Raw genomic sequence first — 23,047 nt, 5'->3', positions numbered from 1 at the left:
GTTTAGGGGACCGGGACCGGGACATTGGGACCCAGAACCGGGCACCGGGGCAGCCCCGAGTTTGGGGGACCGGGACATGGGCGCCCAGAACCGGCACCGGGGCTGCCCCGAGCGTGTCCGGGGCAAGGCTCTCGCTCGAACCGCGGGGCTGGGGGGGTCCCAGCCGCTTTTTCCGCCGTCCCCGCGGTGCGGAACCCCCCCGGCCGCGGCCCCGGGGCGGTGTCAGCGGGCGGGAGGGAGCGCGGCTGAGTCACCGGCAGGAAACCGAGCGGTTGCATCAGAAAGCGGAGCCGTTTGTCCGGTCGGGGCAGCTTTAGTGGGGTAAAAAAAAAAAAAAATTAAAATTAAAAATAAATCCCGTTCCCAAAAATCCCGCAGCATGGAAAACGGAGACGATGCCTGCCCCAGCAGCAGCAGCAGCAGCTCGGCAGCTCCAGCAGCATCCAGCGCGCCGGGCTTGAAGGAGGAATTGCTGTGCCCCATCTGCTACGAGCCGTTCCGGGAAGCGGTGACGCTGCCGTGCGGGCACAACTTCTGCAAGGGCTGCATCAGCCGCTCGTGGGAGCACCGGCGGCACGCGTGCCCCCTGTGCAAGGAGAGGTCCTCGCTGGAGGAGCTGCGCGTCAACCACACGCTGAGGAACCTGGTGGAGCTGGTGCTGAGGGAGGAAGGGCAGCGGCAGAGCCGCGGCGTGGCCCGGTGCCCCGCGCACCAGGAGGAGCCCAAGTTCTTCTGCCTGGAGGACAAGGAGCTGGCGTGCTTCTCCTGCCAGAGGTCCAAGGAGCACCAGGGGCACAAGATGAGGCCGGTGCAGGAGGCGGCGGCAGATTTTAGGGTGAGGGGATGGTGGGGTGGGATGGACATGGATGGATGGATGGATGATGGATGGGGTGGGATGGATGGCTGGATGGATGATGGATGATGGATGGATGGATGGATGGATGGATGGATGGATGGATGATGGATGGATGGAGGGATGATGGATGGATGATGGATGGATGGATGGATGGATGGATGGATGGATGGATGGATGGATGGGTGGATGGATGATGGATGGATGGATGCATGGATGCAATCCATGGATGGATGGATGGATCCATGGATCCATGAATGGATGGATGGAAGGATGTATCCATGGATCCATGGATGGAGGGATAGATGTGGATGGATGGATGGATGGATGGATGGATGGATGGATGGATGGATGGATGATGGATGGATGGATGGATGGATGCATGGATGGATGGATCTATGAATGGATGGAGGGAGCAATGGATCCATGGATAAATGGATCCATGGATGAACAGAGATGGATGCAGGGATGAATCCATGGATGCACCCATGCATGGATGGCAGAGGGAGGCACCCCTAAAACCTGGAGCTGTCCCAGATTTCCCAGGATTTGGGATGAGGCAGCCACGCTTCCCTGCGGGCGTGCGGCGGCTGCTGGATGCTCTCCTGCCCTTTAATTATCCGGCGCCATCCCGGATGATGATCCCGCGGGAAAGGGGAGCGGGATGATTATTCCCGGTGATTCCCTTGATCCCAGCTCGGATCCAGCCGCGCTGGTTATTCCAGGCTTTGGGAGCGGGGCTGGGATTTGGGAGTTGCACAATTCCGGCAGAAAGGAGGGATGTGGCTGCCCGAGGAGGAGGAGGAGGAGGAGGAGGAGGAGGGGATGGGATGCGGCCAGGAGCTGGGAATGCTGCCAGGACACGCTGGAAAACAGCCGGCACCGCCCTGACTCATCCCGCTGGATTTCAAACGTGGCGGGAAAAGCTTGGCTGGGGTTCCATGGGAATGGGAATGGGAGTGGGAGTGGGAGTGGGAGTGGGAGTGGGAGTGGGAGTGGGAGTGGGAGTGGGAGTGGGAATGGGAGTGGGAATGGGAGTGGGAGTGGGAATGGGAGTGGGAATGGGAATGGGAATGGGAATGGGAGTGGGAGTGGGAATGGGAGTGGGAATGGGAGTGGGAGTGGGAATGGGAGTGGGAATGGGAATGGGAATGGGAATGACAGTGGGAATGGGAATGGGAATGGGAATGAGAGTGGGAATGGGAGTGGGAGTGGGAGTGGGAATAGGAATGGGAATGGGAATGGGAATGGGAGTGGGGAATGGGAATGGGAATGAGAGTGGGAATGGGAATGGGAGTGGGGAATGGGAATGGGAATGAGAGTGGGAATGGGATGGGTGGGAATGGGAATAGGAATGAGAATGGGATGCGTGGGAATGGGAATGGGATTGGGAATGGAGCTGCCCAGAGCACTGGGATGGGCGGGGACGGGATATCCCAAAAAACAGAGAGGAGCATTCCCTATGGATCAAAGCTCCTCTTCCTCCCTGCTGCCCGAGGGGAAGGGTTGGACAGAGCACAGATCCGGCTCTGAGGGTGTTCATCCCGGAAAAATCCTGGAAAATCCTGGGAATGGGGGAGTCCTGAGGATGTCTCCCCCCCCTTGCAGGCCAAGCTGGCGAACATGGAGTCATCCCTGAGGGATAAAGCCAAGGATTTTGGGGCCGTGCGGCGATCCTACGAATCCATCTCCCGGCACAACGAGGTGCGTGTTCCCTCCTGGAGCTGGGATCGACCCCGATCCCGATCCTGATCCCGATCCCAATCCCGATCCTGCACGTTCAATGGGGTGGAGCCCGGATTCCATCCTGGAAAAGGAGAGCAGGGGGGATTTGGGAAGGGCAGCGTGATCCCAGTGAATCCCTGAGCTCTGGGAAGGGGGAATCCAAGGGATTTGGGTGCTCCAGAGGTGGGATTGATCCCAATCCCAAACCTGGACATGCGGCTGGGGGTGGAGCATTGATCCCATCCTGGAAACGAGAGCAGTGGGGATTTGGGAAGCAGGGATGGGAATTTGGGAAGGGCAGCGTGATCCCCGTGATCCTTGAGCTCTGGGAATGGGGAATCCAGGGAATTTGGGTGCTCTAGAAGTGGGATTGATCCCAATCCCAAATTTGCCCTGATCTCATCTCAGGAGAGGTGAGCGGTGGGGATTTGGGAAGCAGGGATGGGAATTTGGGAAGAGCAGCGTGATCCCACTGATCCCAGTGAATCCCTGAGCTGTGGGAAGGGGGAATCCAGCGAATTCAGGTGTTCCAGAGGTGGGATTGATCCTGATCCTGATCGGTAATGCAGCTTGAGTGAAGCCCTGATTCCATCCCGGAAAAGGAGAGTGATGGGGATTTGGGAAGTGGAAAAGGGAATTTGGGAAGAGCAGCGTGATCCCAGGGAATTCCTGAGCTCTGGGAAGGGGGAATCCAGGGAATTTGGGTGCTCCAGAGGTGGGATTGATCCCAATCCCAATCCTGCACATGCAGCTGGGGGTGGAGCATTCATCTTATCTGGAAAAGGGGAGTGTTGGGATTTGGGAAGTGGGGAAGGGAATTTGGGTGCTCCAGGGGTGGGATTGATCCTGATCCTGATTGGGAATGTAGCTGGGGTGAAGCCCTGATTCTATCCTGGAAAAGGAGAGTGATGGGGATTTGGGAAGCGGGGATGGGAATTTGGGGAGGGCAGCGTGATCCCAGTGAATGCCTGAGCTCTGGGAATGGGGAATCCAGGGAATTTGGGTGCTCCAGAGGTGGGATTGATCCCAATCCCAATCCTGCACATGCGGCTGGGGGTGGAGCATTGATCTTATCTGGAAAATGGGAGCAGTGGGGATTTAGGAAGTGGGGAAGGGAATTTGGGTGCTCCAGGGGTGGGATTGCTCCTGATCCTGATTGGGAATGTAGCTGGGGTGAAGCCCTGATTCTATCCTGGAAAATGGGAGTGATGGGATTTGGGAAGTGGGGATGGGAATTCAGGAGGGGCAGCATGATCCCAGTGATCCCAGTGAATCCCTGAGCTCTGGGAAGGGGAAATCCAGGGAATTTGGGTGCTCCAGAGGTGGGATTGATCCCAATCCCAAACCTGCACATGCAGCCAGGGGGTGGAGCATTGATCCCATCCTGGAAAATGGGAGTGATGGGGATTTGGGAAGTGGGGAAGGGAATTTGGGAAGAGCAGCGTGATCCCATTGATCCCAGTGAATCCCTGAGCTCTGGGAAGGGGGAATCCAAGGAATTTGGGTGCTCCAGAGGTGGGATTGATCCCAATCCCAATCCTGCACATGTGGCTGGGGGTGGAGCATTGATCTTATCTGGAAAATGGGAATGTTGGGATTTGGGAAGTGGGGATGGGAATTCAGGAGGGGCAGCGTGATCCCAGTGATCCCAGTGAATGCCTGAGCTCTGGGAAGGGGGAATCCAAGGAATTCGGGTGCTCCAGAGGTGGGATTGAACCCAATCCCAAACCTGCACATGCGGCTGGGGTTGAGCATTGATCTTATCTGGAAAAGGGGAGTGTTGGGATTTGGGAAGTGGGGAAGGGAATTTGGGTGCTCCAGGGGTGGGATTGATCCTGATCCTGATTGGGAATGTAGCTGGGGTGAAGCCCTGATTCTATCCTGGAAAAGGAGAGTGATGGGGATTTGGGAAGCGGGGATGGGAATTTGGGGAGGGCAGCGTGATCCCAGTGAATGCCTGAGCTCTGGGAATGGGGAATCCAGGGAATTTGTGTGCTCCAGAGGTGGGATTGATCCCAATCCCAAACCTGCACATGCAGCCAGGGGGAGCACTGATCCCATCCTAGAAAAAGGGAGCAGTGGGGATTTGGGAAGTGGGGATGGGAATTCAGGAGGGGCAGCGTGATCCCAGTGATCCCAGTGAATCCCTGAGCTGTGGGAAGGGGGAATCCAAGGAATTCAGCTGCTCCAGAGGTGGGATTGATCCCAATCCCAATCCTGCACATGCAGCTGGGGGTGGAACATTGATCTTATCTGGAAAAGGGGAGTGTTGGGATTTGGGAAGTGGGGAAGGGAATTTGGGAAGGGCAGCGTGATCCCAGTGATCCCAGTGAATCCCTGAGCTCTGGGAAGGGGGAATCCAGGGAATTTGGGTGCTCCAGAGGTGGGATTGATCCCAATCCCAATCCTGCACATGCGGCTGGGGGTGGAGCACTGATCTTATCTGGAAAAGGGGAGTGTTGGGATTTGGGAAGTGGAGAAGGGAATTTGGGTGCTCCAGGGGTGGGATTGATCCTGATCCTGATTGGGAATGTAGCTGGGGTGAAGCCCTGATTCTATCCTGGAAAATGGGAGTGATGGGGATTTGGGAAGCACGGATGGGAATTTGGGGAGGGCAGCGTGATCCCAGTGATCCCAGGGAATCCCTGAGCTCTGGGAATGGGGAATGCAGGGAATTCAGGTGCTCCAGGGGTGGGATTGATCCTGATCCTGATTGGGAATGTAGCTGGGGTGAAGCCCTGATTCTATCCTGGAAAAGGAGAGCAGTGGGGATTTAGGAAGCAGGGATGGGAATTTGGGAAGAGCAGCGTGATCCCAGGGAATCCCTGAGCTGTGGGAAGGGGGAATCCAGGGAATTCAGGTGCTCCAGAGGTGGGATTGATCCCAATCCCAATCCTGCACATGCAGCTGGGGGTGGAGCATTGATCTTATCCTGGAAAAGGAGAGTGTTGGGATTTGGGAAGCAGGGAAGGGAATTTGGGAAGGGCAGCATGATCCCAGTGAATGCCTGAGCTGTGGGAAGGGGGAATCCAGGGAATTTGCGTGCTCCAGAGGTGGGATTGATCCCAATCCCAAACCTGCACATGCAGCCAGGGGGAGCCCTGATCCCATCCTGGAAAATGGGAGCGATGGGGATTTGGGAAGTGGGGAAGGGAATTTGGGAAGGGCAGTGTGATCCCAGTGATCCCAGTGAATCCCTGAGCTGTGGGAAGGGGGAATCCAAGGGATTTGGGTGCTCCAGAGGTGGGATTGATCCCAATCCCAAACCTGCACATGCAGCCAGGGGGAGCACTGATCCCAGCCCAGAAAAGGAGAGCAGTGGGGATTTGGGAAGCAGGGATGGGAATTCAGGAGGGGCAGCGTGATCCCAGTGATCCCAGTGAATCCCTGAGCTCTGGGAAGGGGGAATCCAGGGAATTTGGGTGCTCCAGAGGTGGGATTGATCCTGATCCTGATTTGGGAATGCAGCTTGAGTGAAGCCCTGATTCTATCCTGGAAAAGGAGAGCAGTGGGGATTTAGGAAGCAGGGAAGGGAATTTGGGAAGAGCATTGTGATCCCACTGATCCCAGTGAATCCCTGAGCTCTGGGAAGGGGGAATCCAGGGAATTCGGGTGCTCCAGAGGTGGGATTGATCCCGATCCCAATCCTGCACATGCGGCTGGGGTTGAGCATTGATCCTATACTGGAAAATGGGAGCGGTGGGGATTTGGGAAGCGGGGAAGGGCATTTGGGAAGGGCAACGCGATCCCAATGAATCCCTGAGCTCTGGGAAGGAGGAATCCCGGGAATTCGGGCGCTCCCACCGTTCCCGCCCGGAGCACGGCGCCGACGTTCGCAGGTGGAATCGGAGCGCCTGGAGCGTCAGGTGAAGTGGGAGTTCGAGAAGCTGCACAAGTTCCTGTGGGACGAGGAGCAGGCGGTGCTGGCGCAGCTGCGGGAGGAGGCGGGCCGCAAGCAGGACCTGATCCAGGGCAAGATGGAGCAGCTGGCGGAGGCCAGCCAGGCCCTGCTCAACGAGGCCGCGCGGCTCGAGGCCGACCTCAAGCAGGACGACCTCACCTTCCTGATGGTAATTCCTGCATTTCCCATGGTAATTCCCACATTCCCACATTCCCCGTGGTAATTCCCACATTTCCCTGTGGTAATTTCCACATTTCCCCATGGTAATTCCCACATTCCCGGTGGTAATTCCCACATTCCCACATTTCCGGTGGAAATTTCCACATTCCCCATGGTAATTCCCACATTCCCGGTGGTAATTTCCACATTTCCTCATGGTAATTCCCACATTCCCGGTGATAATTCCCATATTCCTGGTGGTAATTTCCACATTCCCCATGGTAATTCCCACATTCCTGGTAATAATTCCCACATTTCCCATGTTAATCCCCACATTCCCCATGGTAATTTCCCACATTCTCCGTGGTAATTCCCACATTCCTGGTGGTAATTTCCACATTCCCAGTGATAATTCCCACATTCCCCATGGTAATTCCCGCATTCCCCATGGTAATTCCCACATTTCCTCATGATAATTCCCACATTCCCCCATGGTAATTCCCACATTCCCCCATGGTAATTCCCACATTCCCGGTGATCATTCCCACATTCCTGGTGGTAATTCCTACATTTCCTCATGATAATTTCCACATTTCTCCATGGTAATTCCCACATTCCCGATGGTAATTCCCACATTCCTGGTGGTAATTCCCCCATTCCTGATGGTAATTCCCACATTTCCTCATGGTAATTCCGACATTCCTAGTGGTAATTCCCACATTTCCCAATGGTAATTCCCACATTCCTGGTGGTAACTCCCGCATGCCCCATGGTAATTCCTGCATTCCCAATGGTAATTCCCATATTGCTGGTGGTAATTTCCGCATTCCCCATGGTAATTCCCACATTCCTGGTAGTAATTCCCACATTTCCCATGTTAATCCCCACATTTCCTCATGGTAATTTCCACATTCCCGGTGATAATTCCCACATTTCTCCATGGTAATTCCCACATTCCCCATGGTAATTCCCACATTCCCAGTGGTAATTTCCACATTTTCCCATGGTAATTCCCACATTCCCGGTGATCATTCCCACATTCCCACATTCCCGGTGGTAATTCCCACATTCCTCATGATAATTCCCACATTCCTTGTGATAATTCCCACATTCTCACATTCCCAGTGGTAATTCCCACATTCCCCATGGTAATTCCCACATTCCCCATGGTAATTCCCAAATTCCCACATTTCCGGTGGAAATTTCCACATTTCCCCATGGTAATTCCCACATTCCTGGTGGTAATTCCCAGATTTCCTCATGGTAATTCCCACATTTCCTGTTTTAATTCCCACATTCCTGGTGGTAATTCACACATTTCCTCTAATTCCCGCATTCCCTGGGGTAATTCCCACATTCCTGGTGGTAATTCCCACATTCCCGGTGATAATTCCCACATTCCCCATGGTAATTCCCACATTTCTCCATGGTAATTCCCACATTCCCCATGGTAATTCCCGCATTTCCTGTGGTAATTCCCACATTCCTGGTGGTAATTCCCAGATTTCCTCATGGTAGTTCCCACATTTCCCGTGTTAATTCCCACATTTCCCCATGGTAATTCCCACATTCCCGGTGATCATTCCCACATTCCCACATTCCCGGTGGTAATTCCCAGATTTCCTCATGATAATTCCCACATTCCTGGTGATAATTCCCACATTCTCACATTCCCCATGGTAATTCCCACATTCCCCATGGTAATTCCCAAATTCCCACATTTCCGGTGGAAATTTCCACATTTCCCCATGGTAATTCCCACATTCCCGGTGATAATTCCCATATTCCTGGTGGTAATTCCCGCATGCCCCATGGTAATTCCCAGATTTCCTCATGGTAATTCCCACATTCCTGGTGGTAATTCCCAGATTCCCCATGGTAATTCCCACATTCCTGGTGGTAATTCCCAGATTTCCTCATGGTAATTCCCACATTTCCCGTGTTAATTCCCACATTTCCTCATGGTAATTCCCGCATTCCCCATGGTAATTCCCACATTCCTGGTGGTAATTCCCACATTCCCGATGGTAATTCCCACATTTCCCCGTGGTAATTCCCACATTTCCCTGTGGTAATTCCCACATTCCTGGTGGTAATTCACACATTTCCTCTAATTTCCGCATTCCCTGTGGTAATTCCCACATTCCCGATGGTAATTCCCACATTTCCTCATGGTAATTCCCACATTTCCCCGTGGTAATTCCCGCATTCCCCATGGTAATTCCCACATTCCTGATGGTAATTCCCAGATTTCCTCATGGTAATTCCCACATTTCCGGTGGTAATTCCCACATGCCCCATGGTAATTCCCACATTCCCAATGGTAATTCCCTCCGGGATCCCAATCCAGCCTCCCCCAAGTGATCCATGGGCTGTTGGAATTCCGCTGGCAGCCAAGATCTGATTCCTCTTTTCTTCTCTTTTCCAGACCCACAAGAACCGCAAGCGGAGGTAGGTCCTGGTCCCGTCACATAATCCCATATCCATGGGAATCTGGGAATGGCTGAGCCCTTCCCGCTGGCCGGATGGGGTCTCCTGAGCTCCCTGCTCCAAGAAAATTCCAGCGTCCCCTCTGAGGTGCTGGATGTCCCCTGCGTGTTCCGGGCAGGACGGCGGGGACAAAAAGCGGGATTTCGGGGTTTGTGGGAAGCGTTAAATCCCAGATTTTGTGGGAATGGAGGGAGGACAAGCTTGGGAGATGCCGGGTGCCTCATCCCAATCCTTTCTCCACGGCCAATCCCTGCCCTAGGATCGCCTGCACGGCCGAGGAGCCGGAAGCTGTTCCCTCGGGATTGCTCCTGGACGTGGCCAAATACCTGGGATCGCTCCAGTACAACGTGTGGAAGAAGATGTTGGACACCATCACCGCTGGTGAGGAGCAGGGAATGTCCAGAGTGGGGTTTTCCATGGGTCTGGAAAGATGGGAAATGTGGAGATGGATTCTTCCCTAAAACTGGTGGTGGTGGGGTTTGGAAAAATGGGAAATGTGGAGATGGATTCTTCCCTAAAAATGGTGCTGATGGGTCTGGAAAGATGGGAAATGTGGAGGTGGATTCTTCCCTAAAAATGGTGGTGGGGGGCTGGAAAGATGGGAAATGTGGAAGTGGATTAATCCCTAAAAATGGTGGTGGTGGGGTCTGGAAAGATGGGAAATGTGGAGATGGATTAATCCCTAAAAATGGTGCTGATGGGTCTGGAAAGATGGGAAATGTGGAAGTGGATTCTTCCCTAAAAATGGTGGTGGTGGGGTGTGGAAAGATGGGAAATGTGGAAGTGGATTCTTCCCTAAAAATGGTGGTGGTGGGGGTCTGGAAAGATGGAAAATGTGGAGATGGATTCTTCCCTAAAAATGGTGGTGGTGGGGTCTGGAAAGATGGGAAATGTGGAGATGGATTCTTCCCTAAAAATGGTGGTGGTGGGGGTCTGGAAAGATGGAAAATGTGGAGATGGATTCTTCCCTAGAAATGGTGGTGGTGGGGTCTGGAAAGATGGGAAATGTGGAGATGGATTCTTCCCTAAAAATGGTGGTGGTGGGGGTCTGGAAAGATGGAAAATGTGGAGATGGATTCTTCCCTAGAAATGGTGGTGGTGGGGTCTGGAAAGATGGGAAATGTGGAAGTGGATTCTTCCCTAAAAATGGTGGTGGTGGGGTTTGGAAAAATGGGAAATGTGGAGATGGATTCTTCCCTAGAAATGGGGGTGGTGGGGTCTGGAAAGATGTGAAACGTGGAAGTGGATTCTTCCCTAAAAATGGTGGTGGTGGGGTTTGGAAAAATGGGAAATGTGGAGATGGATTCTTCCCTAAAAATGGTGCTGATGGGTCTGGAAAGATGGGAAATATGGAAGTGGATTCTTCCCTAGAAATGGTGGTGGGGCCGTCTGGAAAGATGGGAAATGTGGAAGTGGATTCTTCCCTAAAAATGGTGGTGGGGTCTGGAAAGATGGGGAATGTGGAGATGGATTCTTCCCTAGAAATGGTGGCAGTGGGGTCTGGAAAGATGGGAAATGTGGAAGTGGATTCTTCCCTAAAAATGGTGGTGGGATCTGGAAAGATGGGAAATGTGGAGAGGGATTCTTCCCTAAAAATGGTGGTGGTGGAGCCTGGAAAGATGGGAAATGTGGAGATGGATTCTTCCCTAAAAATGGTGGCAGTGGGGTCTGGAAAGATGGGAAATGTGGAAGTGGATTCTTCCCTAAAAATGGTGGTGATGGGTCTGGAAAGATGGGAAATGTGGAGAGGGATTCTTCCCTAAAAATGGTGGTGGTGGAGCCTGGAAAGATGGGAAATGTGGAGATGGATTCTTCCCTAGAAATGGTGGTGGTGGGGTCTGGAAAGATGGGAAATGTGGAGATGGATTCTTCCCTAGAAATGGTGGTGGTGGGGTCTGGAAAGATGGGAAATGTGGAAGTGGATTCTTCCCTAAAAATGCTGGCGGTGGGATCTGGAAAGATGGGAAATGTGGAAGTGGATTCTTCCCTAGAAATGTTGGTGGTGGGGTCTGGAAAGATGGGAAATGTGGAGATGGATTCTTCCCTAAAAATGGTGGTGGGGGTCTGGAAAGATGGGAAATGTGGAGAGGGATTCTTCCCTAAAAATGGTGGTGGGGCCGTCTGGAAAGATGGGAAATGTGGAGATGGGACCAGGGATTGGGAAAGTGAAGGGAGGGGCTTGTTCCTCAAAAAGGGAAACTTGGGAATGTGTGTTTGCCAGGGGTGATGTGGGTTAGGGACAAATCCATGGACGGGGACCGGTGTAGGGATGGATGGAGGGATGGATGGAGGGATCCATGGATGGATGGATGGATGGATGGATGGATGGATGGATGGATGGATGGATGGATGGATGGATCCATGGATGGATCCATGGAAGAATTCATGAATGGATGGATGGATGGATCCATGGATGGATAGGGGTGACTGGATCCACGGATGGATAGGGAGGGAGGGAGGGATGGATGGATGGATGGATGGATGGATGGATGGATGGATGGATGGATGGATGGATGGATGGATGGATTCCATGGATGGATGATGGATGGATGGATGGATGGATGGATGATGGACGGATGGATGGATGGGTGGATGGGTGGATGGGTGGATGGATGGATGGATGGATGGATGGATTCCATGGATGGATTCCATGGATGGAGGAACAGACGGATAGATCCATGGAAGGATTCATGAATGGATGGAGGGATGGATCCATGGATGGATGGATGGATACATGGAAGTATCCATGGATAGATGGATCCATGGATGGGGTGGATGTATGGATGGATAGGGAGGGAGGGATGGATGGATGGATGGATGGATGGATGGATGGATGGATGGATGGATGGATCCATGGATGAATGGAACCATGGATAGGGATGGATAGATGAATGGATGGATGGAGGGATCCGTGGAAGGATCCATGGATGGAGGGACAGATGGACAGATCAATGGAGTGATCTGTGGATAGATGGAGGGAGGGTTCCATGGAAGCATCCATGGATGGAGGGACAGATGGACAGGTCAATGGAAGGTTCCATGGAGGGATGGAGGAAGGGATCCATGGATGAATCCATGAAAGGATCCGTGGATGGATGGATGGATGGATGGATGGATGGATGGATGGATGGATGGATGGATGGATTCATGGAAGAACCATGGATGGACGGAGGGATGGAGGAAGGCATCCATGGATGAATCCATGGAAGGATCCATGTAGGGATGGAAGGATCCATGTGTGAATGGATCCCATGGAGGGCCCCGCGGAGGGACAGACGGATCCCTACCAAGCTTCCCATAAAACCCTCCCCTTGCCCGCAGTGCCCTTCAGCCTGGATCCCAACTCGGCCGCGGGCTGGCTCTCCGTCTCCGAGGACCTCTCCAGCGTCTCCATCTGCAGCTACAAGGGCTCCGTGGAGAACCCGGAGCGCTTCACCTCCGCCCCCTGCATCCTGGGCTCCCGCGGCTTCTCCGAAGGCTTCCACACCTGGCAGGTGGACCTGGGCGGGCTGACCAACTGGAGGGTGGGCGTCTCCCGGCCCCACAGAGGCTCCCACTGGAGTTACCACCACGATTCCCGCTCCGGCTTCTGGTACATCTACCACCTCCAGGGCAAGGACGAGTGCCGGGCGTCCAACGCCGTGCGCTCGCAGACGGCGCCGGGCAACATCCGGAGGGTCCGGGTGGAGCTGGACTGCACCGAGGGCGAGCTGTCCTTCTACGACGCCGACCTCCAGAGCCACATCTACACGTTCCACGAGAAGTTCGGCGGGCCCGTCTTCCCCTATTTCTACGTGGGCAACACCCAGGGCGACGCCAACACCAAGACGCTCCGGATCTGCCCGCTCCGCGTCCGTGTCCTCGAGGATGTCCCCACCTGAGATGTCTCCTTGCCTCCTGGTGGGGTTCTCCAGGTGCTTTTCCGGGAAAAACGACCAAAAAAAACAAAAAAAAAAAAAAGGAAAAATAAGCAGGGATAAAAAGATTTGTTCGCGTCGTCTCAGGTTTTTATCGTTAATAAATATTAATAAACATTAGAAATATTATCCGTATATCTCTCCCCCCTGTGTGGTTCTGTGCCCAAATCCCAAATTTTCCTGAAGCTCTCTGCCATGGATCCAAGCTGGGAATGCTTTGGGAAGAAAGGATTTCCTTGACAAATAAGGAATTAAAGGATTTAGAGGCTTTTCCCCCCACAGTTTTTAGGGATCCAGGAATCCCTGCTGTGATCCTTATCCCGGCTCTTGAAAGGGGAAAATCCCATGGGATTTGACACATGGAAAACCATCAGTGGGAACACCCCTGGGAGCATCCCACCTCCTCCACCCTTTTCCCCACAGCTTTATCCCTCCGAGGGGTTTTCCCCGAATTCCCAGCTCTGGGAATCCAGTGAAGATGCCTCGTTGGTGTTGGGAAAAGGAGGAATTTCGGAGTTTTTACCCGGAGTTAATCCCACCCAAACGGTTTTTCCCCAAATCCAGGTGGGTCCTTGGGATTTCAGGCGATTCCATGGGGGAAGGGAAGGGGCCTGGGTGGCCCTTCCCGACCTTTTCCTGCTTTTTTCCTGCTTTTTTCCTGCCTGGATTCCGACGGGAGCGGGTGGTTTCCATGGTTTCCCGGCATTTGCTCAGGAAGCTCCTCAGGAACGAGAGAGGGAGGAGGGAAAACAAAAGGGAGAGGCTGGAGCTGGGGGCGACCCCGGGATCCTCCCACGGCGTATCCCTGGATACGGCAAAGGAGGGGAAAAAGGGATTTGCGGCATCCCAAATCCCTGCACATCCCATCCCCATCCACCTTCCCTCCATTCCATCCCATCCCATCCCATCCCATTCCATCCCATTCCATCCCATCCCATCCCATCCCATCCCATCCCTGCCCATCCCATTCCATCCCATCCCATCCCACCCTCATCCTGCTTTCCCATCCCACCCCATCCCATCCCATCCCATCCCATCCCATCCCATCCCATCCCATCCCATCCCATCCCATCCCATCCCATCCTATCCCATCCCATCCCATTCCATCCCATCCCACCCCATCCCGTCCCTTCCTATCCCATCCCATCCCATCCCATCCCATCCCACCCCATCCCATCCCATCCCATCCCATCCCACCCCATCCCATCCCATCCCATCCCATCCCACCCCATCCCATCCCATCCCATCCCATTCCATCCCATCCCATCCCATCCCATTCCATCCCATCCCATCCCACCCTCATCCTGCTTTCCCATCCCATCCATCCCATCCCATCCCATCCCATCCCATCCCATCCCATCCCATCCCATCCCATCTCCATTTTCATCCACATCCCATCCCAATTCCAACTCCAATCCCAATTCCAATCCTAACCCATCCCATCCCAATCCTGCTCTGCCGTGCCAATCCCCATCCCCATCCCAATCCCAACCCCAACCCCAATCCCCATCCCCATCCCCATCCCAACTCCAATCCCATCCCATTCCCATCTCCATCCCTTCTCTCCATCCCGTCCCACCCCACCCATCCCAATTCCAACCCCAACCCCAATCTCATCCCCAATCCCAATCCCATCCCATCCTCATCCATCCCATCCCATCCCATCCCATCCCATCCCATCCCATCCCATCCCATCCCATCCCCAACCCCAACCCCAATCCCAATCCCAACCCTAATTCCAACCCCAATCCCAACCCCAATCCAAACCCCAATCCCAATCCCAACCCCAATCCCAATCCCAACCCCAATCCCAATCCCAAATCCTAATCCCATCCCATTATTCCATCCACTTACTCCATCCCATCCCATCCCATCCCATCCCATCCCAATTCCCATGCCCATCCCATCCCATCCCAATCCCCAACCCCAATCCCAATCTCAATCCCAATCCCAACCCCAACCCCAATCCCAATCCCAATCCCAATCCAATCCCTCCTCCCCATCCCAATCCCTCCTCCCCATCCCATATCCCGACATTTCCCATCACCCCAAAATCCCGGCACTTCCCAGAATTCTGGGCATCCCAACCCCAATTCTGGCACATTTGAGATGCGTTCGGGAATGTGAGGCCTGGGATTTTTCCCTTTTTCTGGGAATTTTGGAGGATAAATGTGGGGGAAACACTGGAGGGGGTCGAGGGGTTCCTCTGCACCTTTTCCTTCCCAAAACCTGGAATTCCACCCAGGAAAAAGCAGATTCTTGCTTGGAAGGGTCTCACTGATATTTATTTTAATTTTAATTTTAACTGTAATTTTTATTTTTATTTTTATTTTTATTTTTATTTGTCTATTTTATTTTTTTTATTTTTATTTTCATTTTTTATTTTAAAAAATTTGGTTTTAATTTTTAGATTTTAATTTATTTTGCTTTTGAGTTTTAATTTCTAATTTTAAAATTAATTTTATTTCTTAGTGGGTTTAAGAAAATTAATTAATTTTAATTTTTCTTCCCTAGGCTTTTATTTCAACTTTAATATTAAAATCGTTATATTTTTTAAATGGCAACATTAATTTTTATTTTTATTTACTGTTATTTTCTCTTTTAAAACTGTTTTTTCCTTTTATTTTTGTTTGTTAGACTTTCATTTTAACTTTTATTTTTGATCACTGTTTATTCATATTTTTACACTTACTTTCGGTATTTTTTAATGTTTACCTTAATTGTAAAATTTTAATTATTTTGTGTTTAAATAAAGTATTTACTTCTCTTTATGTATTTCTTCTATATATTATTTTGCATTTTATATTTTATGGAAATATTTTATATCCATTCAATCATAACTATTTATTTATCATAATTTCTTAATTTATTCTGAATTTATTTTGTATTTTGGGGGTGTTGTATTTATTTTTAGATTTGTTTTATACCATATTTTAGGGGCTTACGTTTATATTTATTCTATATTCATTCTCTATTTTAAATATTTATTTTATATTTGGTTTTGCATTTATTTTAAATTTATTCCATATTTATTTTTGCGTTTATTTTAAATTTAATCCATATTTATTTTAAATTTATTTTCTATTTTTGGCATATATTTAAAAAATTAATTTCACGTTTATTTCACATTTATTTTCATTAACTTCCCCCATATTTTTCCCACATTTCCCCCATCCCATTTTCCCATCTTTATCCCAATTTCCAACAAAAATCCCGTCACTTTTTTCCCAATTTTCCCACAATTCCCGCCCCAATCCCGGGATCCCCCTGGACCCACCCAGGATTCGGGGCGGGGCCTCCATCGCCGGCTGCTCATCGATGATGTCATTTCTGACCAATCAGCGCTCGACACCGCGCCTTTGCCCCGCCCCGCCCCTCCCGCCTGGTACCCGGAGCATCCCAAGGATTTGGGGGGTTTGGGCGATTTTGGGGGCGAATTTGGGGGATTTTGGGGGATGCGGGAGCCACCGGGGGAGATTCTCCGGGAATTCTGGGAACCGCTGGAATTCCCAGGGACAGGAATCATGGAAAGGGAATGGTTTGGGTGGGAAGGAGCTCAAATCCCACCCCATTCCAACCCCAACACCTCCCGCATCCCGGGGTGATCCAACCTTTCCTGGGACACTGCCGGGATCCAGGGATTCTCTGGGAATCCCAGCCCAGCCAGGAATCCCTTCCCAGGATCCCAGCATCCCAAGCTCCCCTTTCCCACTGGAAGCCATTCCCTGGCTCCTGCCCCTCCAGCCCTTGCCCCAATCCCAGCTCTCCTGGAGCCCCTTTGGGATGGGGAAGCGGCTCCAAGGATTCCCGGGATCCTCCCCTGATCCAGCTGCACATTCCCAGCTGCTCTCCCAGCCTGGCGTTGGATCCAGCCCCATCCCGACTCATCCTTGGGAAGGAATTTCAGGATCCAGGGGCTTCCCTGGGAAATGGGGACTCCAGGAAGGGTCTCCCTTCCCTTTTCCATCCCTGAATTCCATAAAAATCCCTCGGGATGGATCCTGAGTGTCCTTGATCCCAGAATCCCGGAATGATCTTGGATGGGATCCATGGACCCTCAATCCCATCCCAGGGACACTTCCCACCATCCCAGGGTGCTCCAAACCCCATCCAACTTTTCCTTGGACACTGCCAGGGATCCAGGGATTGTCTGGGAATTCCAGCCCAGCCCTAAAAAAGCCACTCCTGGAATGTGGGGACAGGAGCCACCTCCAGGTGTGACCCTCCCAGTGCTCTCAGTGCCATTCCCATGTCCAGCTGATCTGATCCCAAACTCCATCCCTAAAAAATTCCCAGGATTGGGGGAATGGCTTTGATCCAGGATTTGATCCCAAAATCCATCCCTGAAAAAGCCACTCCTGAAATCAGGGAGCCACCTCCAGGTGTGACCCTCCCAGTGTTCCCAGAGCCATTCCCAGCTCCAGCTGGTCTGATCCCAAACTCCCTCCCTAAAAAAAGCCACTCCTGGCTCCAGGATTTGATCCCAAAATCCATCCCTAAAAAAACCACTCCTGAAATCAGGGAACAGGAGCCACTTCCAGGTGTGGCCCTCCCAGTGCCATTCCCAGCTCCAGGGTCTGATCCCAAAATCCATCCCTAAAAAAAACCACACCTGAAATGGGGACATGTGACCCTCCCAGTGCACCCAGTGTCATTCCCAGCTCCAGGATTTGATCCCAAAATCCATCCCTAAAAAAGCCACTCCTGAAATCAGGGAGCCGCCTCCAGGTGTGACCCTCCCAGTGTTCCCAGTGCCATTCCCATCTCCAGCTGATCTGATCCCAAATTCCATCCCTAAAAAAAGCCACTCCCAGCTCCAGGATTTGCTCCCAAAATCCCTCCCTGAAAAAGCCACTCCTGAAATCAGGGAACAGGAGCCACTTCCAGGTGTGGCCCTCCCAGTGCCATTCCCAGCTCCAGGATTTGCTCCCAAATTCCATCCCTAAAAAAGCCACACCTGAAATGGGGACATGTGACCCTCCCAGTGCACCCAGTGTCATTCCCAGCTCCAGGATCTGATCCCAAAATCCATCCCTAAAAAAAGCCACTCCTGAAATCAGGGAGCCACCTCCAGGTGTGACCCTCCCAGCCATTCCCATCTCCAGCTGATCTGATCCCAAATTCCATCCCTAAAAAAAGCCACTCCCAGCTCCAGGATTTGCTCCCAAAATCCATCCCTAAAAAAGCCACTCCTGGAATGTGGGAACAGGAGCCACTTCCAGGTGTGGCCCTCCCAGTGCCATTCCCAGCTCCAGGGTCTGATCCCAAAATCCATCCCTAAAAACAGCCACCTCTGGAATGTGGGGACAGGAGCCACCTCCAGGTGTGACCCTCCCAGAGCCACTCCCAGTGCCATTCCCAGCTCCAGGATCTGATCCATGGCCACCAAGGGCACCAGGAAGGGGGTGGTGCCCAGAGCTGGGATCCCGGGAAGGGCCTGAATCCTGGGAATCTCAAAGGAGCCGCCGGTGCCAGGCACGGCCGGGCTGTCCCTGGGGCCACTCAAGGGCTCTTTGTGCCCAGCTTGGCCGCTGGGATTTGACCCTTTCCCGGCCTTTGTCCCTCTGGAATGTGCTCCAGCCCAGTTCCCGCGGGAATCCCAAATTCCGCCCGCTTGAAACGCGGTGGGGAAAGGATTGGGAATTTGGGAATTTCAGCGGGGTGTCCTTGCCATGGAATCATCGGGTCATGGAAGGGTTTGGGTGGGAATGGTCCTTAAATCCCACCCCAAGGATGCCCTCCCCTATTCCAGATTTCTCCAATCCCCACCCAACCTGGAATCAAACATTCCAGAGCCAGAATGTCAAAAAAAAAAACCAAAAAAAAAAACCCGAGGTGGATTTGGGGAAGAAAATCTGGAATACCCAATTCACCCCAAAAATTTCAACGGGGCCATCCCGTCCTTCCCGATATCCTGCCCCCCACAAACCCACCCTAAATCCCTTTTCCAGAGCAATCCATGTTCCCAAAATGTGACGGAGAAATCCAGAGCCTAAAAATACCGGGATGATTCCCAGAGGTGCTGGCGGAAAAGAGGCCGGGATGAGGCGGATTTGGGGAAGGAGAGCCGGAATACCCCAAATTTCACCCCAAAATTCCAAATGGGGCCATCCCGTCCTTCCCGATATCCTGCCCCCCAAAACCCACCCTAAATCCCTTTTCCAGAGTGATCCGTGTTCCCAAAACGTGACGGAGAAATCAAGAACCTAAAAATACCGGGATGATTCCCAGAGGTGTCGGCAGAAAAGAGGCCGGGATGAGGCGGATTTGGGGAAGGAGAGCCGGAATAACCAATTCCTCCCCAGATTCCAATGGTGCCATCTCATGCTTCCCGATATCCCGCCCCCCAAACCCACCCTAAATCCCTTTTTCCAGAGCAATCCACGTTCCCAAAACATGACGGAGAAACCCGGAGCCTAAAAATACCGGGATGATTCCCAGAGGTGTCGGCGGAAAAGAGGCCGGGATGAGGCAGATTTGGGGAAGGAGAGCCGGAATAACCAATTCCTCCCCAGATTCCAATGGGGCCATCCCGTCCTTCCCGATATCCTGCCCCCCAAAACCCACCCTAAATCCCTTTTCCAGAGTGATCCACATTCCCAAAACATGACGGAGAAACCCGGAGCCTAAAAATACCGGGATGATTCCCAGAGGTGCCGGGCACGTGACCGGTGGAAAAGAGGCCGGGATGAGGCGGATTTGGGGAAGGAGAGATGGAATTTGGGAAGGACTCGGCGCTCCGGAGGTGCCCTTGTTCCACACGGATTCCCCGGAGACTCCGCTCGCCCCAAAATAGTTTTGGGATCTGGGGCTCGGCCTCTCCGTGTTCCTGTGGCCCGGATTGGGAGTGGAGGACGAGTCCGGGCGGGAATTTGGGGCTGGGAATGATGGGACAGGGTGGGATTGGATTTGGGACATGTCCTGGGGATGGGAGGGTGGAGGGGACGGCCCAATGTCCTACAGGACAGGACAGGACACCCCGTTGTCCCCAAATCCTGGAGATGTCACCCCATTGTCCCTCAGGATGGACAGGACACCCCAGTGTCCCCAAATCTTGGAGATGTCACCCCGTTATCGCTCAGGATGGACAGGACACCCCATTGTCCCCAAATCCTGGAGATGTCACCCCATTGTCCCTCAGGATGGACAGGACACCCCATTGTCCCCAAATCCTGGAGATGTCACCCCATTGTCCCTCAGGATGGAGGGGACACCCCACTGTCCCAAAATCCTGGAGATGTCACCCCATTGTCCCTCAGGATGGAGGGGACACCCCATTGTCCCCAAATCCTGGAGATGTCACCCCATTGTCCCCAAATCTTGGAGCATGGAGGGGGCACCCCCTTGTCCCCAAATCCTGGAGATGTCACCCCATTATCTTAGAGATGACACCGCATTGTCCCTCAGGATAATGGGGACACCTCATTGTCCCCAAATCCTGGATATGTCACCCCATTGTCCCTCAGGATAATGGGGACACCCCATTGTCCCCAAATCCTGGAGATGTCACCCCATTGTCCCCAAATCTTGGAGCATGGCGGGGGCACCCCCTTGTCCCCAAATCCTGGAGATGTCACCCCATTATCTTGGAGATGACACCCCATTGTCCCTCAGGATGGAGGGGACACCCCATTGTCCCCAAATCCTGGAGATGTCACCCCATTGTCCCTCAGGATAATGGGGACACCCCATTGTCCCCAGATCTTGGAGATGTCACCCCATTATCTTAGAGATGTCACTCCATTGTCCCTCAGGATGGAGGGGACACCCCATTGTCCCCAAATCCTGGAGATGACACCCCTTTATCCCTCAGGATGGACAGGACACCCCATTGTCCCCAAATCTTGGAGATGCCACCCCATTGTCCCTCAGGATGGACAGGACACCCCATTGTCCCCAAATCCTGGAGATGTCACCCCATTGTCCCTCAGGATGGAGGGGACACCCCATTGTCCCCAAATCCTGGAGATGACACCCCATTGTCCCTCAGGATGGAGGGGACACCCCATTGTCCCCAAATCCTGGAGATGTCACCCCATTATCGCTCAGCATGGAGGGGGCACCCCCTTGTCCCCAGATCTCGGAGATGTCACCCCATTATCTTGGAGATGTCACCCCATTGTCCCTCAGGATGGAGGGGACACCCCCTTGTCCCCAAATCCTGGAGATGTCACCCCATTGTCCCTCAGGATAATGGGGACACCCCATTGTCCCCAAATCCTGGAGATGTCACCCCATTGTCCCCAAATCTTGGAGCATGGAGGGGGCACCCCCTTGTCCCCAAATCCTGGAGATGTCACCCCATTATCTTGGAGATGTCACCCCATTGTCCCTCAGGATGGAGGGGACACCCCATTGTCCCCAAATCCTGGAGATGTCACCCCTTTATTCCCAAATCTTGCATATGTCACCTCATTGTCCCTCAGCATGGAGGGGGCACCCCCTTGTCCCCAGATGCTGGAGATGTCACCCCATTATCTTGGAGATGTCACCCCATTGTCCCTCAGGACGGAGGGGACACCCCATTGTCCCAAAATCCTGGAGATGCCACCCCATTGTCCCTCAGGATGGAGGGGACACCCCATTGTCCCCAAATCCTGGAGATGCCACCCCATTGTCCCTCAGGATAATGGGGACACCCCATTGTCCCCAAATCCTGGAGATGTCACCCCATTATCGCTCAGGATGGACAGGACACCCCATTGTCCCCAAATCCTGGAGATGTCACCCCATTGTCCCTCAGGATGGACAGGACACCCCATTGTCCCCAGATCCTGGAGATGTCACCCCATTATCGCTCAGGATGGACAGGACACCCCATTGTCCCCAAATCCTGGAGATGTCACCCCATTGTCCCTCAGGATGGACAGGACACCCCATTGTCCCCAGATCCTGGAGATGTCACCCCATTATCGCTCAGGATGGACAGGACACCCCATTGTCCCCAAATCCTGGAGATGTCACCCCATTGTCCCTCAGGATGGACAGGACACCCCATTGTCCCAAAATCCTGGAGATGTCACCCCATTGTCTTAGAGATGACACCTCATTGTCCCTCAGGATAATGGGGACACCCCTTTGTCCCCCATCTTATACATGTCACCCCATTGTCCCCCACCCTGGAGTTGTCACCCCATTGTCCCCCAAATTGATATCACCCCATTGTCCCCCCATATCGACGTCACCACTTTGTCCCCCCCCCTGGAAATGTCACCCCACTGTCCCCTCTCCCATATCGATGTCACCCTATGGTCCCCAAATATCGATGTCACCCCACTGTCCCCCACATTGATGCCACCCCATTGTCCCCCCACATCGATGTCACCCCATTGCCCCCCCCCAACTGATGTCACCCCATTGTCCCCCCCAAATCGATATCACCCCATTGTCCCCCCATATCGATGTCACCACTTTGTCCCCCACCCAGGAAATGTCACCCCCTTGTCCCCCCATATCGATGTCACCCCATTGTCCCCCCCAACTGATGTCACACCATTGTCCCCCCCCATATCGATGTCACCCCATTGTCCCCCCACATCGATATCACCCCATTGTCCCCCCACATCGATGTCACCCCATTGCCCCCCCCAACTGATGTCACCCCATTGTCCCCCCCCATATCGATGTCACCCCACTGTCCCCCCATATCGATGTCACCCCATTGTCCCCCCATATTGATGTCACCTCACTGTCCCCCACATTGATGTTACCCCATTGTCCCCCTATATTGATGTCACTCCATTGTCCCCCCAAATCGATGTCACCCCATTGTCCCCCTCCATATCGGTGTCACGCCACTGTCCCCCCATATTGATGTCACCCCATTGCCCCCCCCAACTGATGTCACCCCATTGTCCCTCCCCCCACATTAATGTCACCTCATTGTCCCCCCATATCGATGTCACCTCACTGTCCCCCACCCTGGAAATGTCACCCCATTGTCCCCCCACATCGATGTCACCCCATTGCCCCCCCAACTGATGTCACCCTATTGTCCCCCCC

The 23,047-nt window shown here is 52.9% G+C and overlaps 2 protein-coding genes across 5 annotated transcripts in view; one reads left to right on the top strand and one right to left on the bottom strand.

Moving 5' to 3' along the window:
* Positions 1-13,180, top strand: part of TRIM35 (tripartite motif containing 35) — a 60,269-nt gene extending 47,089 nt beyond the window's left edge. For all 3 annotated transcript variants that reach the window (XM_077176438.1, XM_077176437.1, XM_054653743.2), the window contains 6 exons: positions 379-835; positions 2,462-2,557; positions 6,418-6,648; positions 9,067-9,089; positions 9,388-9,509; positions 12,450-13,180. In XM_077176438.1, the coding sequence (XP_077032553.1) occupies positions 379-835; positions 2,462-2,557; positions 6,418-6,648; positions 9,067-9,089; positions 9,388-9,509; positions 12,450-13,009 (1,489 nt within the window). In that variant the 3' untranslated portion in view covers positions 13,010-13,180. The remainder of the gene's footprint in view (positions 1-378; positions 836-2,461; positions 2,558-6,417; positions 6,649-9,066; positions 9,090-9,387; positions 9,510-12,449) is intronic.
* Positions 7,614-12,450, bottom strand: LOC143693768 (uncharacterized). Of its 2 annotated transcripts, none has more exons than XM_077176439.1 (2): positions 9,455-12,450; positions 7,614-9,229 (listed from the first exon to the last, which is right to left on the bottom strand). In XM_077176439.1, the coding sequence occupies exon 1, from the start codon at positions 11,778-11,780 to the stop codon at positions 10,440-10,442; it is 1,341 nt and encodes a 446-aa protein (XP_077032554.1). In that variant the 5' UTR covers positions 11,781-12,450; the 3' UTR covers positions 7,614-9,229; positions 9,455-10,439. The 2 variants fall into 2 exon arrangements, with proteins under 2 accessions (XP_077032554.1, XP_077032555.1); XM_077176440.1 differs by having other exon boundaries at positions 7,614-9,182.
* Positions 13,181-23,047: the final 9,867 nt, after the last annotated feature.

The sequence above is a fragment of the Agelaius phoeniceus genome, chromosome 3 (assembly GCF_051311805.1).
Source record: "Agelaius phoeniceus isolate bAgePho1 chromosome 3, bAgePho1.hap1, whole genome shotgun sequence".
NCBI classification, from domain to species: domain Eukaryota; kingdom Metazoa; phylum Chordata; class Aves; order Passeriformes; family Icteridae; genus Agelaius; species Agelaius phoeniceus.
Note: the sequence above shows the minus strand (reverse complement) of the source record. Positions and strands in the feature narration are given on the sequence as shown.

Bases quoted from the DNA above. Each gene is read 5' to 3' on its own strand.
- LOC143693768 (XM_077176439.1), bottom strand. From the start codon at position 11,780: ATGGAATCCATCCATGGAATCCATCCATCCATCCATCCATCCATCCAC.